This window comes from Mizuhopecten yessoensis, unplaced genomic scaffold (genome assembly GCF_002113885.1).
Source record: "Mizuhopecten yessoensis strain PY_sf001 unplaced genomic scaffold, ASM211388v2 scaffold7763, whole genome shotgun sequence".
Classification (NCBI taxonomy): domain Eukaryota; kingdom Metazoa; phylum Mollusca; class Bivalvia; order Pectinida; family Pectinidae; genus Mizuhopecten; species Mizuhopecten yessoensis.
The window spans coordinates 1,014,241-1,029,646 of NW_018407210.1; the positions used below are offsets into that span (position 1 = coordinate 1,014,241).

Genomic DNA, 15,406 nt, shown 5'->3' on the forward strand with positions numbered 1-15,406 from the left:
TGTTAGAGCCTAAGCCTAGTAAACCAGAGATCATGGGTTCGATTCCTGGTGGAGGCATTGAAAAAATAATGACCTCCAATACATTTAATCAATTGCTTTTCAAAGACTACAAATTTAAAAAGTATTTACTAATGCATAAACTAACATATAAACATATTAACCAATCTTTTGGATAATCAATTCATGATTATAAATAATAATTCAATACATAGGTATATATCTGACAAGTACCATTTACCACTAAGTATGTACACAATTAGACGAGTAAAACAAACATTACAGCCAGAAAGGTCTCAGCCAATCAGAAGCTATGGCGACAAAGGTCTCAGCCAATCAGAAGCTATGGCGACAATTTGGTATATAGGCCCTGAATAATATGTCCTTATTAACTATGTAGAATATCAAAGTACCATTTGAATTTTTAAACAGTACCAATAGAACAAAAATTACAACCACACACGATTACCATCTTAGATTTGGGATCAGGGTAGTATGTATTTATCAACCGCAAACATCCACAAAGTACCATTTACAATTAAAACAAACTCTCACAAGTCAGAAAGAGCCATGTAATGTAGTTTGGATGGTAATAAAACCCTATCCATTTTTAGTAACAGTGACCTTGACCTTTGACCATCTTGGATTCCTGGTAACATGGTATTCATGTTGAATGTCAGTCATACACCATCCCGTTAACACAGGCGGATCAGAAAGAGCAATACAAAAGTACAAAGTATTTTGACATCCTCTGTTCAATTTTAGTAACAGTGAACTTAACTATTTGAACAGTAAACCACCTTTTCCCATCTTCATACAACAGTTCCATGTGACAAATACCATGTAAAATTTACTTCTAGATTCTGGTACACATAGTTAGCTCTTGAAACAAATGTGTAGACAGACACCATTAATAACGGGCACCCACATTTCTGATGCAGACCCTTACTACAAGTGCCCTCCCCCACCACAACCAAGCTCCCTCATCATCGTGTGTGGATCCGAAGTAGCACTTGCTTACAATGTTCATATTGTATATGTTCAATTGGGAGGGGCATTTTTATTGTCTCTTTAAATTAAGATGACCATTTATGATTAATTTGTTTGTGTGTTTTCAAGAAATCACTTATTTCTCACATGAGAACAGTAACTTCTATTCCCTTTAATCTTTTTGGCCCTAAAACATCCAAGTTAAAAGGCCATGGCCCCATTAACAAGAGTACTGCGGGGTGGAACAAAATACGCCCGTCCAATGCCATATAGTGTTATATACTTTCTTACATTGAAATAAGATCTGCATCATTCTAAGAGTGGTTAGCTGATATCCTATAAAAAATGTGGGAGAAAATCTTCAGACAAAAATTCATATACTGAAATGAACAAAAGGCAATAAATATTGCAAAAATCGTTGAATCAAAATTCTTTTAAGGGAGACACAACTTCATATCATGAAAGTATACCAAGTTTCAAAGAGATCCGTTGAAAAATGTAGGAGGAGATTTCCGGACAAAATTCAAATACTGAAATGAACAAAGGGCAATAACTTTTGGAAAAATTGTCGAATCAAAATTCTTTTAAGGGAGACACAACTTCATATCATGAAAGTATACCAAGTTTCAAAGAGATCCGTTGAAAAATGTAGGAGGAGATTTCCGGACAAAATTCAAATACTGAAATGAACAAAGGGCAATTACTTTTGGAAAAATTGTCGAATCAAAATTCTTTTAAGGGAGACACAACTTCATATCATGATTATAATGTATAACAAGTTTCAAATAGATCAGTCGAAAAATGTAGGAGGAGATTGCCGGACAAACAAAGTTATGCCAGACGGACAGACGGACAACGCCATACCATAATACTACCGTCAAATTTGACGGTCGTATAAAAACAGGAGAATAAGCCATGTATAACATACTGAGCGAAAATCAATGAGTATAACAACATAGTATTTATACTGAGAAGGGACAACCACAAGGTCCTGATCCCAGCATCACTAGAAATGTTCAACCCTAGTGGCTGTTTAAGTGTTTTATGTTAAATAGTATAGGTACAACCATCTTCGCTAACCAAGAGTTACGATCCGGTACCATCCAGTCTAGCTACTCTTGTTGATAAAAGAAGTGCGCGTGACCCCTGAGTATCGAGGTACAACACTCCCTATAACTAGACAACATTACAAGTGAATATAAAGCACCAAAGACACTATAAACAAGTTATCATAAAAGTATATTTAGTCTCATTTCTATTACATGTTATAAGCTACAGTAGACTACAATTCTGACCATGATACCAGTACAGACTTCCACTATTCACTACCAAATGATGGTCTCAGAAGACTCTACTCTCTGTAGACTGGATTTCTCCACTACTTGTGTATCAGGTGAGCCCTGGGTAGTGATTGGGACATTATCAATGTCTGTCTCTAACATTTCCATCCTATCCTCCACAACATTCCCTCTACAGACAGTCTGTGAGTTCACCGTGCTGGCTTGTTTTGGAGCACCTGGTGCCTGAGGAAAGTGGCAAATCTGATTGTCTGGCTTTTTGTCCCCATTTGCTACAGGATTTTTTTTGGATGGTATGCGATTGCGGAAATTCTGTATTTTTCGTGGACTTTGAGTGAGAACAGTTAGAGAACAAGGTGTCATCTGTTGTGAAGCTGACAATGAGGGATTTCTCAGATGAACACTTTTAACAGGTGGATGAGCATTGTGTAGAGGTTTTCCATTATCAGGAACAAACTTAGGAGCTGATACTGAGGGATTTCTGACACTTTTACTTGGTGGATGATCAGGATAGTGTGCAGTCTGTACACAGCTTGAAGCCCATTTAGGTGCTGATATAGAGGCATTTCTGACATGACCTTTTTTACTTCGTGGATCAAATATGTGTATAGGGTTTAAGTTACACTGAGCCACCACAGGAGAGGAGACTGAGCTGGTGACCTTACAATATGAGATCGCCTCTTCTATACTATCTGGAAACACACTACTGGCAGTTTTCATTTTGCTTGTAGAATGAATTGCTGTATGATTAATTCTAGATGAATCAGCTGGTTGATTGTCTGTCCTAAGAGACCTTGGAGGTTGCTGTTCTGTACTAAGTAATCTCGCTGGTTGCTGGTCTGTACTAAGTAACCTCGCTGGTTGCTGGTCTGTACTAAGTGACCTCACTGGTTGCTGGTCTGTACTAAGTAACCTTGTTGGTTGCTGGTCTGTACTAAGTAACCTCGCTGGTTGCTGGTCTGTACTAAGAAACCTCGCTGGTTGCTGGTCTGTACTAGGTGACATCGGTGGCTGCTGGTCTGTACTAAGAGACCTCATTGGTTGCTGGTCTGTACTAGGTGACATCAGTGGCTGCTGGTCTGTACTAAGTAAGCTTGCTGGTTGCTCATCTGTACTAAGACACCTTGGGGGTTGCTGGTTAGTACTAAGTAGCCTTGCTGGTTGCTTGTTGGTACTAAGTAGCCCTGCTGGTTGCTGGTCTGTACTTAGAAACCTCGCTGGTTGCTGGTTTGTACTAGGTGACATCGGTGGCTGCTGGTCTGTACTAAGAGACCTTGCTGGTTGCTGGTCTGTACTTAGTGACAACGCTGGTTGCTGGTCTGTACTAAGTGACCACGCTGGTTGCTGGTCTGTACTAAGAGAGCTCGGTGGTTCTTGCCCTGTACTAAGTGACATTGGTGGTTGTGGGTCTGTACTAAGTGACCCCTGTAATTGTTCTTTATAGAATTGTTGTTTTGCATCATTAGAGGAATCTATACCAAAGCTACTGGAATGTGTTTCTATAATAAAATCTGATTTGTCTGAATGATGTCTATTGTTGAGATGTGTAAACATGTGGTTCTCTATTTGTAAAGTACAGTCTTTGGTTTGAAACACAGATTCCTCTTCCTGTAACTTGTCAACCAATTCTCTGTCCTGGATGTCTCTGGATAAATTGAGTTCCTCCAGGGTAGGGCAGCTTTCCATTGCAACAGTGCTGCCTTGCCTAAGTGTCTTCCGTCGTCTTCCCCGTCTGGTTGTCACGTTAGGACTGATTTCCACGTCAGGTTCTTTGAGTATGTTACCGGTAAACCCTGGAGTGTTTTCAACCTCCTGACTCCTAACATCCATACTCATGTAGTCAGACACACTGGACACTGTTCCTACACTACCCCAAACCTTAGCAGCACTGGTGTGTGTGGGGAGTGAGGACAGACACACTTCCTTAGGTACTGCATACATAGGTAAATGAGAGACAGCAGTTCTACTGGCATCTGAAGAAATGATAGGATTCATGGACTTAATGCTGTCTAACGCCACATACCCAGGGGACACAACTCTGTCACCAGTCTCTGTGGTGCCAGGGCTGTCCTGCCTAGAAGACACCATTCCTTCATTTGTATTTCTGGAAGCATCAAGTTCCACATACCCAGGGGACACAACTTCGTCACCAGTGTCTATGTTAGCGGTACCATGGTTGTTCTGCCTAGAGGGTACAGCCTCTACAGTTGTTTTTCTGATAGGGTCAAATTCCACATACCTAGGGGACATAACTTTGTCTACTGTCTCTGCTCCTGTGGTACCAGGGCTGTCCTGATTAGCAATGGACTCCTTCCTTACATATGTTTTCTCTCCTTCCTTATGACTGTGCGTCGACATTTCAAACTTATCAGCAGTGATACTGTCACATATAACAGGTTTGACACCTGGTGTCCCCTTCCTTAGAACATCTAGTTTCAGGCAACCATTACCAAAGGTAACACTTTCAGTCATATCAGTCCTAACATCACAGCTTGTGATTCCACTTCGGTGATAAATGTTTACCTCCCTTTGCTGTGGCTGTCGATCCTGCAGTGGAAGGCTATTGTAGGGGTCACTGTCAGGGCCTTGTAGGAGTGTGACTTTGGACACTGTACGCGTGAGAGCTGTAAAGGGTTTGGCTGTCACTGCACGGCACCATCCCAGACTGCCCTTCTGTGGACTTACAACTGATGAGGATTGTAGGTTCGTTATGATGGGTTGGTGAGCTACAGAGTTAGTGGTGTGACTTTCAGCAAACCTTCCGCTCATTGACTTTGTATCATCACTTTTCTGATCTACAGGTTTCTTTACCTTATTGTTTGAAACATCAGTAACCTGATCCTTAAGAGAACTATCTATGATCTTTATGGGAACACTTGGAAAGTCCTGGGTATTACACTTGGAGATGTCTGGTAACAAGGAGTCTGGAGGAGGAGGTAGGTCTGACTGTGTGTAATCCAGGAGCAGGGATGGTATTTCCGGGGGTGGGGGCAACGGCAGGTCCTCATCACTCTCTATAACAGAACTAGAACAAGACATAGATTTGGTGCTGTGGTCATCTGTAGCAGGACAAGGAGGGATAACTCTGTATCCAGGATCTGATTCTACGGAGTTCAAGCTGATGGAGTCCAAAGATTGGTATACATTTCTCTGACCAGGATCAGACAGTGATGACCTGTTGCTTCGGCAATCCACCATAGGTCTATGTCCAACTCCAGACTGGCCAGATCCTATACTGACTGAGTCAGGAGCTGACCGGGGGTATATGACATTGTAGCCAGAGTTTGAGTCCACAGAGGAGCTATAGTTTACTAATCCAGAACGAGGCTTAGGAGGAACAGGAGGAGGCTGGGAGGACTTTTTCTCTTGTACAATGGCTTTCTTTGTCGGAATTTTACGCGGCAGAGCATACACTACAGAAGTCACAGGTTGGGTCATCTTAGAGTGATCTTCATCATCAGTTATTTCTGATTTGACAGATGACGTGTCACTGTCTGTAACCCATGGTAATGGCATCACTGAATAAGGGTGGATGAGCCTGCAATGTAACATAAAGTTGTGATTCTACTTTTAATTTAACAAAGCAGCATTTGGTAAAGTCTTGGGTCATTATAGACATGAGCTTTGTATATTTATTGTGTTATATAAGCATCCCTCTTGTAAAAGGAATGTCAAAACTCACAGTATTGTAATTGAATTTAACAAACATGTATTTTTTTGGAGCTGTAATTTCAGTTTGAATACTTTGCAAATTCTGAATGGGTATATTTTGTAACTTTCGCCAGCAACACAGCTTATTTTGGTGTAAGAGTAAAGAATGTGGGTGTTAGGGTGCTTTTGTGTAGTGTAAGAGTGTTATTGGTAGGGAGCTTGTGTGTAGTGTAAGAGTGTTATTGGTAGGGAGCTTGTGTGTAGTGTAAGAGTGTGGTTGGTAGGGAGCTTGTGTGTGGTGTAGGAGTGTGGTTGGTAGGGAGCTTGTGTATGGTGTAAGAGTGTGGGTGTTAGGGAGCTTGTGTATGGTGTAAGAGTGTGGTTGGTAGGAAGCTTGTGTGTGGTGTAAGAGTGTGGGTGTTTGGGAGCTTATGTGTGGTGTAGGTATGTGGTTGTGTTGAGAGTGAAGAGTATTTTGTACCTGCTGTTAGCAGCACAGTTGATGTCCTCGTTACTACTGAGTGATGGAACACGGACAGAGTTGAGGGGGATCTGGTACTCGCTCAACTCCTGTAAAGGTAAAATCATATATCTCGGTATACATTGAGAGCAAGGCATCATTGTACAGTATATACAGCTATGGAGGATCACACTATGCTGTCAATCAAATTTGCCAAAAAAGAGGTCATTAGTCGATCAATTAAGATAGAGTATATATTCAAGGTATACTACCACAAAGCCCAACAAAGCCCAATAGAACATGAGCTATTACATTAACTGCATGAACTAATTACAGGCCATCTTAGGTCAATGAATTTAGAAGTTGGCTATTTTAAGTAAAGCATGACCTATCACTCTCACAAAGTATCAACAGAGTCAGGCCAATAGAACTTCAGGTATGACTATAATTATTTCAGCCAATCAGTGGCTATGGCAGCCATTTTGAATTCAGAAAAGTGAAACCTGCAACTTGAGATTAAGTTTATCCTTATGTAATACTACGAGAAAATGTCATTGTAACTGGTCAGATAGTTATAGATAATTTATCTAGAATGAGCTTAAAAAAGGGCAATAACTCTGGGGGGAAAAGTCGAAACTGAAAAATAAATACAATGTGTGCAATTTCACCATGGTTTGATCATGTATATAGTTTGATTGAAATCAGCTTAGTAGTTAAGAATGATTTATATGGACATCATTTTCTCTATGGACAGACAGACAGACATACAAGTCGATTCCAGTGTAACTAGACTTGTTATTCAGGTGCTAACTAATACACTTTGGTCTGGGGCCGCACATTTATGTTTTTACAACATATAATATTACCTTCACCTTAAGAATGATTGCTGCCAAATTTAGTCAAACCCCCTCAGCAGTTCTGAATTATTAGTGTTTCATGGAGAAGTTGACAGAATGACGGACACAGATACTGCACTGTGGCAACAGCTCACTTGGCTCTCTAGACTAGGTAAGCTTAACCATTTTTACTGAAACTTACCAAAATAGGTGACACATGGCTGTTCTTAATGGTTCTAAGTGTCGGAGAGGCAAACGTACGTACTGGTCTCTGTAACATATAAAATAGAAAATGAGAGATTGTTCTGAGGGATGTGCAGATGAATACAGGTGAACACTGTCATTACAATGTGTGCAGTAAGAAATTCCAGTTATGTGTTACTTTTCTGTTGCAACTGTTAGAAAATAGACATTTCCATACCTGATATTACATTTCAGATTGAGAATATAAGGAACACTATCTCTAAAAATAAAAAAGAAGAAAAACTGTGCCTTTTCACTTGCAAACCGATATTATTCAAAAGATTTGAACAAAAAACATTATAAGAACTGTGCAATTAAAAACATCTGGAAAGGAATTCTCTTCTGAATAGGATGGTAATAATTCACACAGTAATATTCCTCCTTTGACTTACAACAGGTGTAGAGTTCTCCTTGTCACTGATTTGATGCTGGAGTTTTGGAGGTGTCTTTCCAAATGTAGAGAAAGGAGAATCCAGGAATCCGCCATTCTCCACAGAAAGTCGCTTTGACTTGGGTCGTTTGATGGCAGTGAGGTGTGAGAATTCATCAGGCTCATCAAACACATTGAAGTTTCCAGTGTTCTGTGACAGGTGGGGACTCTGGATCTCCTCAGACCCTCGGTAATATTTCTGTAAGAATTAAAATGTACTATTTACAATGTGACAGGGAGGACTCTTGATCTCCTCAGACCCTCGGTAATATTTCTGTAAGAATTAAAATGTACTATTAACAATGTGACAGGGGGGGGGGACTCGGGATCTCCTCAGACCCTCGGTAATATTTCTGTTAGAAATAAAATGTACTATTTACAATGTGACAGGGGGGGGGACTCTGGATCTCCTCAGACCCTCGGGTATATTTCTGTAAGAATTAAAATGTACTATTAACAATGTGACAGGGGGGGGGGACTCTTGATCTCCTCAGACCCTCGGTAATATTTTTGTAAGAATTAAAATGTACTATTTACAATGTGACAGGGGGGGGGACTCTGGATCTCCTCAGACCCTCGGTTATATTGCTGTAAGAATTAAAATGTACTATTTACAATGTGACAGGGGGGGGGGGGACTCTGGATCTCCTCAGACCCTCGGGTATATTTCTGTAAGAATTAAAATGTACTATTAACAATGTGACAGGGGGGGGCTCTGGATCTCCTCAGACCCTCGGTAATATTTCTGTAAAAATTAAAATGTACTATTTACAATGTGACAGGGGGGGGGGGCTCTGGATCTCCTCAGACCCTCGGTAATATTTCTGTTAGAAATAAAATGTACTATTTACAATGTGACAGGGAGGACTCTTGATCTCCTCAGAACCTAGGTAATATTTCTGTAAGAATTAAAATGTACTATTTCCAATGTGACAGGGAGGACTCTTGATCTCCTCAGACCCTCGGTAATATTTCTGTAAAAATTAAAATGTACTATTAACAATGTGACAGGGGGGGGCTCTGGATCTCCTCAGACCCTCGGTTATATTGCTGTAAGAATTAAAATGTACTATTTACAATGTGACAGGGGTGGCTCTTGATCTCCTCAGACCCTCGGTAATATTTCTGTAAAAATTAAAATGTTCTATTAACAATGTGACAGGGGGGGGGGACTCGGGATCTCCTCAGACCCTCGGTAATATTTCTGTAAAAATTAAAATGTACTATTAACAATGTGACAGGGGGGGGGGACTCGGGATCTCCTCAGACCCTCGGTAATATTTCTGTAAAAATTAAAATGTTCTATTAACAATGTGACAGGGGGGGGGGACTCGGGATCTCCTCAGACCCTCGGTAATATTTCTGTAAAAATTAAAATGTACTATTAACAATGTGACAGGGGGGGGGGACTCTGGATCTCCTCAGACCCTCGGTTATATTTCTGTAAGAATTAAAATGTACTATTTACAATGTGACAGGGGGGGACTCTTGATCTCCTGAGACCCTCGGTAATATTTCTGTAAGAATTAAAATGTACTATTTACAATGTGACAGGGGGACTCTTGATCTCCTCAGACCCTCGGTAATATTTTTGTAAGAATTAAAATGTACTATTTACAATGTGACAGGGGGGGGGGACTCTTGATCTCCTGAGACCCTCGGTAATATTTCTGTTAAGATAACACCACAGTAAATATTTCTGTTAGAATTAGAACGTACTATTTACAATGTGAAGTATGGTAGAATTAGAACGTACTATTTACAATGTGAAGTTTGGTAGAATAAGAACGTACTATTTACAATGTGAAGTATGGTAGAATTAGAACGTACTATTTACAATGTGAAGTATGGTAGAATTAGAACGTACTATTTACAATGTGAAGTATGGTAGATTTAGAACGTACTATTTACAATGTGAAGTATGGTAGAATTAGAATGTACTATTTACAATGTGAAGTATGGTAGAATTAGAAATACAGTCGATGAATTAACATCACTTTGCAAATGTAACAGAGATCACTTTTCCAAGTTTCTTGAGAAATTCCTACCAAACCTAGACAACTCATGCTATCTATAGGGAGGCTAAAATAACAGGAATTTAATAGGATTTGATACACCACTAAATTTAAATAATTCTAGAATGAACTTTAATCTTTATTTGTCCACTAGAAAACATACCTGTGACAATTTTCTTTTGTTCCAGAGCTTCATAAATGTCTTGAAGTAAACTTTCTTCTTGGGAGATGATATCTGATTGTAAAGCTTGTGTTTCTAAAAAAATCATCCCACTGTATTATTTTTTTGTAACCATGGACGACAAATTACAGTAAGACAGACAGAGTTGTCTCCCCTGGTCAACAACTGAAATTATTTTAAAAAAAAAAGGATGATTTCTTTATAACTTGATTTCTTTATGACTAATGATCTTATCTTAAATTAAAGCAGCTCAATAACTGTGCTCACCTTAAGAAACAAATGGATATAATTTCAAGTATTGTTTAAAACTTTCCAATGTGGTTTTTTTCTAAAACTTTAAATGATAATATATATAGCCCTGTAAGTTTCTCAACATTTACTGCAAACGTGTTGAGCTGTTGTGTTATAATATATGTATTTCTTAAAAGATGGAAATTAAAAAGTATAAAAACTACTGTAAAGTAGCCAGACAGGTTATGTCGATTTGTCAGAAACTCCTGATCAGAGTTATAGAAATGTAACTACCAAATAGTAACAGTTTAATACTTCATTTGAACTCAGTTTTTAATCATGTATGTTAAACTATTTTCTCACATCCTATCTACAGATGTTATGCAAAGCTTCTGTTAGTCACTGAGTTAACGTGCCAAGATATAAACCTCTTACCTCCTCCTCTATCCAGGTGTGAAATTCGACTTGTTTGTTTAGGAAGTCATCCATTGATATCTTGTCTATAAAACAATACAAGATGTTGAACTTTTAGTAATATGTATTTTGAAATCAAACAAATTTATTGATAAAAAAAGTTTATTGGTAGTCAATATGTATATATAGTGTACCTGTAAGTATTGAACTTTTATTGATGTATTGTGACATTGGCCAACTCAAAACTATTTCTCTGTTATTTCAAAAATAATCATAATCTGTATCAATATCACAAGCTTTTCCAGGCATAAATATACACATCCGTTTCTGTTAAACATCAAGGCCAACAAATATGAAATCAGCTTTTCATTTAACAAGAATGCACAAGAAAAACAACTTTCCATGGATTTTCATTTAAAGTCAAGTCTGATTTGTACACCATTGTACTAAGTAACACTATTGTACCAAAAATATAAAGATTTTACTAGAAAATATTGCTAATCTCTAGGCAAGGAGCACATATGTTGTTTGTTTATAAATGGTAATCATGCATATTTGTGTATATAATCAGAATTGAAATTAAAAAAATTGTAATACACATTTAAACAGCAGCTTTGTCATCAAACTAACCCAGACCAGGTATCTACTGTAAGTCCTTTTCATCAGATTACATCTAATATACATGTAATACAATTGTGTTTTGTTTGTTTGTTTGGGGTTTTAACGTCCTTGCAACAGCCAGAGTCATATGAGGACAGGTGCCTAGGGAGACACTGTCTGAAACAGAAAGTAGATAGAAAAGAAAAAGACAGGAAAGATAGGAAATGAAAATTGTCCTGAGTGTTGCAATAGGGGCAACATAACAATTTGGTCTCTTCAATGTCCCCTTCATAGAAGATAGGAAGAAAATTCCTGATTCTACAGGGTCCCCCCCCCCCCCCCAACATTAGTCGCCTTTAACTTTACACAGGCAGTGGGATACGACAGGTCTATTCTTGTTTTCCTCAATGTCCCCTGAAAAAATACAAGGATTAAAAAAACCACCCCTGATTCTGCAGGGGCTCCCCAAGCATGAAAATTTTGGTTTCAAGTGTGACAACACTTCAACAGGAAAAGATACACTGTATACAGTATTACAAAATGCGTTCCTTCCTATAGAGAGATCTTCTTGTAAATAGTCATACATGTATATATATATACTTTGTTCCTTCTTTTTCCTGATGAGCTCCTCACGTTGTTTTTCCCTACGCGTGAGTCGGCGCGCCAGAGTCCGCTGTGTCTGACTGGCCTGATTCATGTCATCCCCGGAGGAATCTATATTTAGAAGAAATAATTGATAAACAAGGACAATATTTGGAGTTACATATACACAAGGTGAAACAGCCTAGCTACAGCCTTGTAACTAATTACAATAAATTCTTCACAAGAAAGCAAAGTATGTACACTTATCAAGTATAAATATTACAAAACATTTACTATAACCATTCCGAGGGGTTGTAACTTTCAGGAAACAATATACCTGTCTCCTCCTCACTGCTTGGCTGCGAGTCTGATGAACTGCACACAAACTCTTCATCACTGTACTGATATTGTAGTTCATTCTTCGTTTTTGCTGCCAATACTTTGGAAGATCCATCTTTTTTCTTTTTGTGGCTCTTTGGAGACTGTGAATGTTCATCTGCTACTGACAAAACTGTTCTCTTCTTATTCCTAAGTAATTATATAATAAAATCTTTTCATTCATTCTTTTGGAATGATATGCATTTAAAATCTAGAATTGTCCTTTCTCTTTTATTAGACAATGTGAAGACAGACCATATTCTGAGCTTTTACATGTGTAGTAGGACGAGGAATAGTGATAAAGATTGTGCTGTCACTGGGGCTCGAAGCTTGGCTCTACAGCTGATCTTGTAAGGCGACCTAATCATCAATGCACACTGTAATCACCAACAGTCACATACAGTTGAAACTGCTGTTCCAGTCAATGTTTGTCCTCTGTTTCATTTTTAGTTTCTTCAGAGGTTCTCCCTAATCTGGTCAGTAAGATATGTCACCCTGGTCAAATACTAGCCGCTGCCTACCGACTCGGCTAGGGAGAATTTCTCTTAAGTTCATTTATTAGAGCGGAAGACTAGTAAAAATCCAGAGATCCCTAGTTCGCCTTCTAGTGGAGGCATTGACAAAATAATGACCTCTGTTAAAAGATAAAGCATGTGCAGCTAGTATTTTATCAGGGTAACATATACTCAATCCCCGTACAGGAAAGTACTTAACTCCAGTTTTCCTGGGGTCAACTTTTACAGCAATTCTTGTGAAAGTATCGTAGGTATTTACCATCTTGTCAATATTTCCAGGGTCCCTATCATTTTACATATTTCCAGGGTCCCTATCAAATCATTTGCTGATGAATGAAATAACTTTTTTCTTAGTCCCTGATTTAAGTGAGGTGAAAACAGAATAATATCCAAATAAAACAAAGTCCAAGTTTTGTATTAGAATATTCAATAACTAATGAGCCATTTAAGTCCTTGACCCATACTCACGAAACCGTTCTCATGCTCAAACTCACATTCTGTGCTCAAACCCAATTTCTTATTCTGGAGATATATTAATAAATAAAATCACATTTTGTACATAAAAATATGGAAAATTGGATAGACTATAAACTGTAATCTTATTAAACACAAACTATTTTATTGTGACACATAATTTAGCGAGGTTCAAGAAAGTTGACTTGAGAACAGAAACCATGCTTGAGCATGAGAATAGTTGCATGAATACGAACCATGTGCAAAAATTAGAACTTAAATGATTGAGAGTCCATTTACATCTGTAAAACCAATTCCCATAAATGACATAACATGCAACATTCTGTCCTTCTGGTGATTTGATTGAAATTGAAGTTTTCATTTAAATTTCGAATTGGAGAACTTCAACTTCAACAGGATACTTTAAAACGTTCAATATACTGAACATTAATTAGAGGCATCAGAAAGATTGGTAAAAAACAAGGTTTTTTTTAGGTTCTTTTAGAACTATACGATAAAAACAACATGTACGCTTAGAATTTGTGAGAGGGGAGATTTGCCTTCAGTGTTGAGAGGTCTGCACTGTCGGCTATGAAAGTTGGGAGGCTGTTCCAGGTATGAATTGCTCTAGGAAAGAATGAATTTGCATGATAATTTGTGGAGCTGTGCGGAATCTGGAATTTGTGTTGTCGGGTTCACTGGAGAACTAGGAGGTTGCCATCATAAGCCACAAGGCTGTTTATGATTTTATATAGTAATATGGTGGAGGTCATTTTTATGGCGTTGTTCAAGGGATTGCCAGTTCAGGGTTTGGAGCATTTCTGTAACACTACTGATGTAGTTATAGCACCCGAGGGTGTACCTGGTGGCTCTTCTCTGCACCATTTCTAACCTTATGGGTAAGATTTGCCTGCCATGGATCCCAGATGGGGCTACAGTATTCAATGTGTGTTTTTAATGATAGTTAAGCCCAGGTATTTAGCTGAATCTGCTTGTTTTAGAATTTGTCCATGGTGAATGTAATTAAAATTGTGTGTCAGTATTTTCTTTGAGATGTGTAGAATTTCACATTTATCAGGGTTGATGGACATTAACCAATTTTGTTCCCACTTTTCCAGAAGATGTAAGTCTTTTTGTAGTGTTTCTGCATCAGAGTCGGATGAAACAGTTACATAGACAACAGTGTCGTCTGCAAAAAGTCTAACTTGGCTTGTGATAGTCTGGTAGATCATTTATATAGATTAGAAAAAGGCGGGCCCCCATGACCGAGCCTTGGGGGACTCCAGAGAGGACAGGACAGGACGAAGATTTGGTGGTACTTAATACTTACAGCAACTTTCTGACTACGGTCAAGGAGAAAATTTTGGACCCAAGCAATGATTTTGCTGTGAATGCAAAAACGAGCGAGTTTTAGGGGTCTGAGTCAGGCATGGTCGCCTTTGTTGAGTCGACAGTTGATGTTCAAATATCTCCTTTAATGTTAACTTATATGTTTGTATTATATATGTATTGTCAATAAAATACTTTGAAATTGAAAAATTGATGCAGAAAATTAGGTTACCACATTATAATATTAACTGAATATTATTTAAGTGTCGTCTGTGGTTTTTATGGTCTTATCGGGATGTTTTGGGGTGTTTTTGGGTAAATCGTGCCAGCCGTCTTGGTTTAGCTGAACGTCTCAAATCGCGGGCACCTGTTCATGCTCATTACTAGCTTAACGGTTTAAGGTAAGATTTACGAGATATATCATTTATAAACAACATAACTTTCTGATCAGTTAATGCAATTGCCGGGATTCTGCCACAGAATTACCTGAAAATATCCATGTGTCATTCGCTTTTCAATCAAAACAAAACTGAATTTTTCAATTTGGCCGCCTCATAGTTCAAACTGAAAGTGATCACTACAACGCTTTACTACTTTGAAACAGCGAATTGACTTTCAAGTATATTAATAACAACGATTAGCGAAAATCAATATATTTTACGAATCGGTATTTTTAATTGAAACGGAAATATATACGAAACTATTTTTTTAGCTTTTGTTTTTACAACAAATTTCAGTAAAAAAATATTCCGTATGTAAACTGTATAACAAGTTTATATTTAAAACATTTAAAAGGGTTAACG

The 15,406-nt window shown here is 38.3% G+C and overlaps 1 protein-coding gene across 1 annotated transcript; it reads right to left on the bottom strand.

The window, feature by feature from the left end:
* Positions 1-1,817: 1,817 nt before the first annotated feature.
* Positions 1,818-15,227, bottom strand: LOC110454330. The gene is made up of 9 exons (XM_021503789.1): positions 15,090-15,227; positions 12,266-12,456; positions 11,947-12,060; positions 10,768-10,832; positions 10,084-10,176; positions 7,868-8,104; positions 7,435-7,503; positions 6,418-6,506; positions 1,818-5,823 (listed from the first exon to the last, which is right to left on the bottom strand). The coding sequence occupies exons 1-9, from the start codon at positions 15,101-15,103 to the stop codon at positions 2,313-2,315; spliced, it is 4,383 nt and encodes a 1,460-aa protein (XP_021359464.1). The 5' UTR covers positions 15,104-15,227; the 3' UTR covers positions 1,818-2,312.
* Between the last annotated feature and the right edge of the window lie 179 nt (positions 15,228-15,406).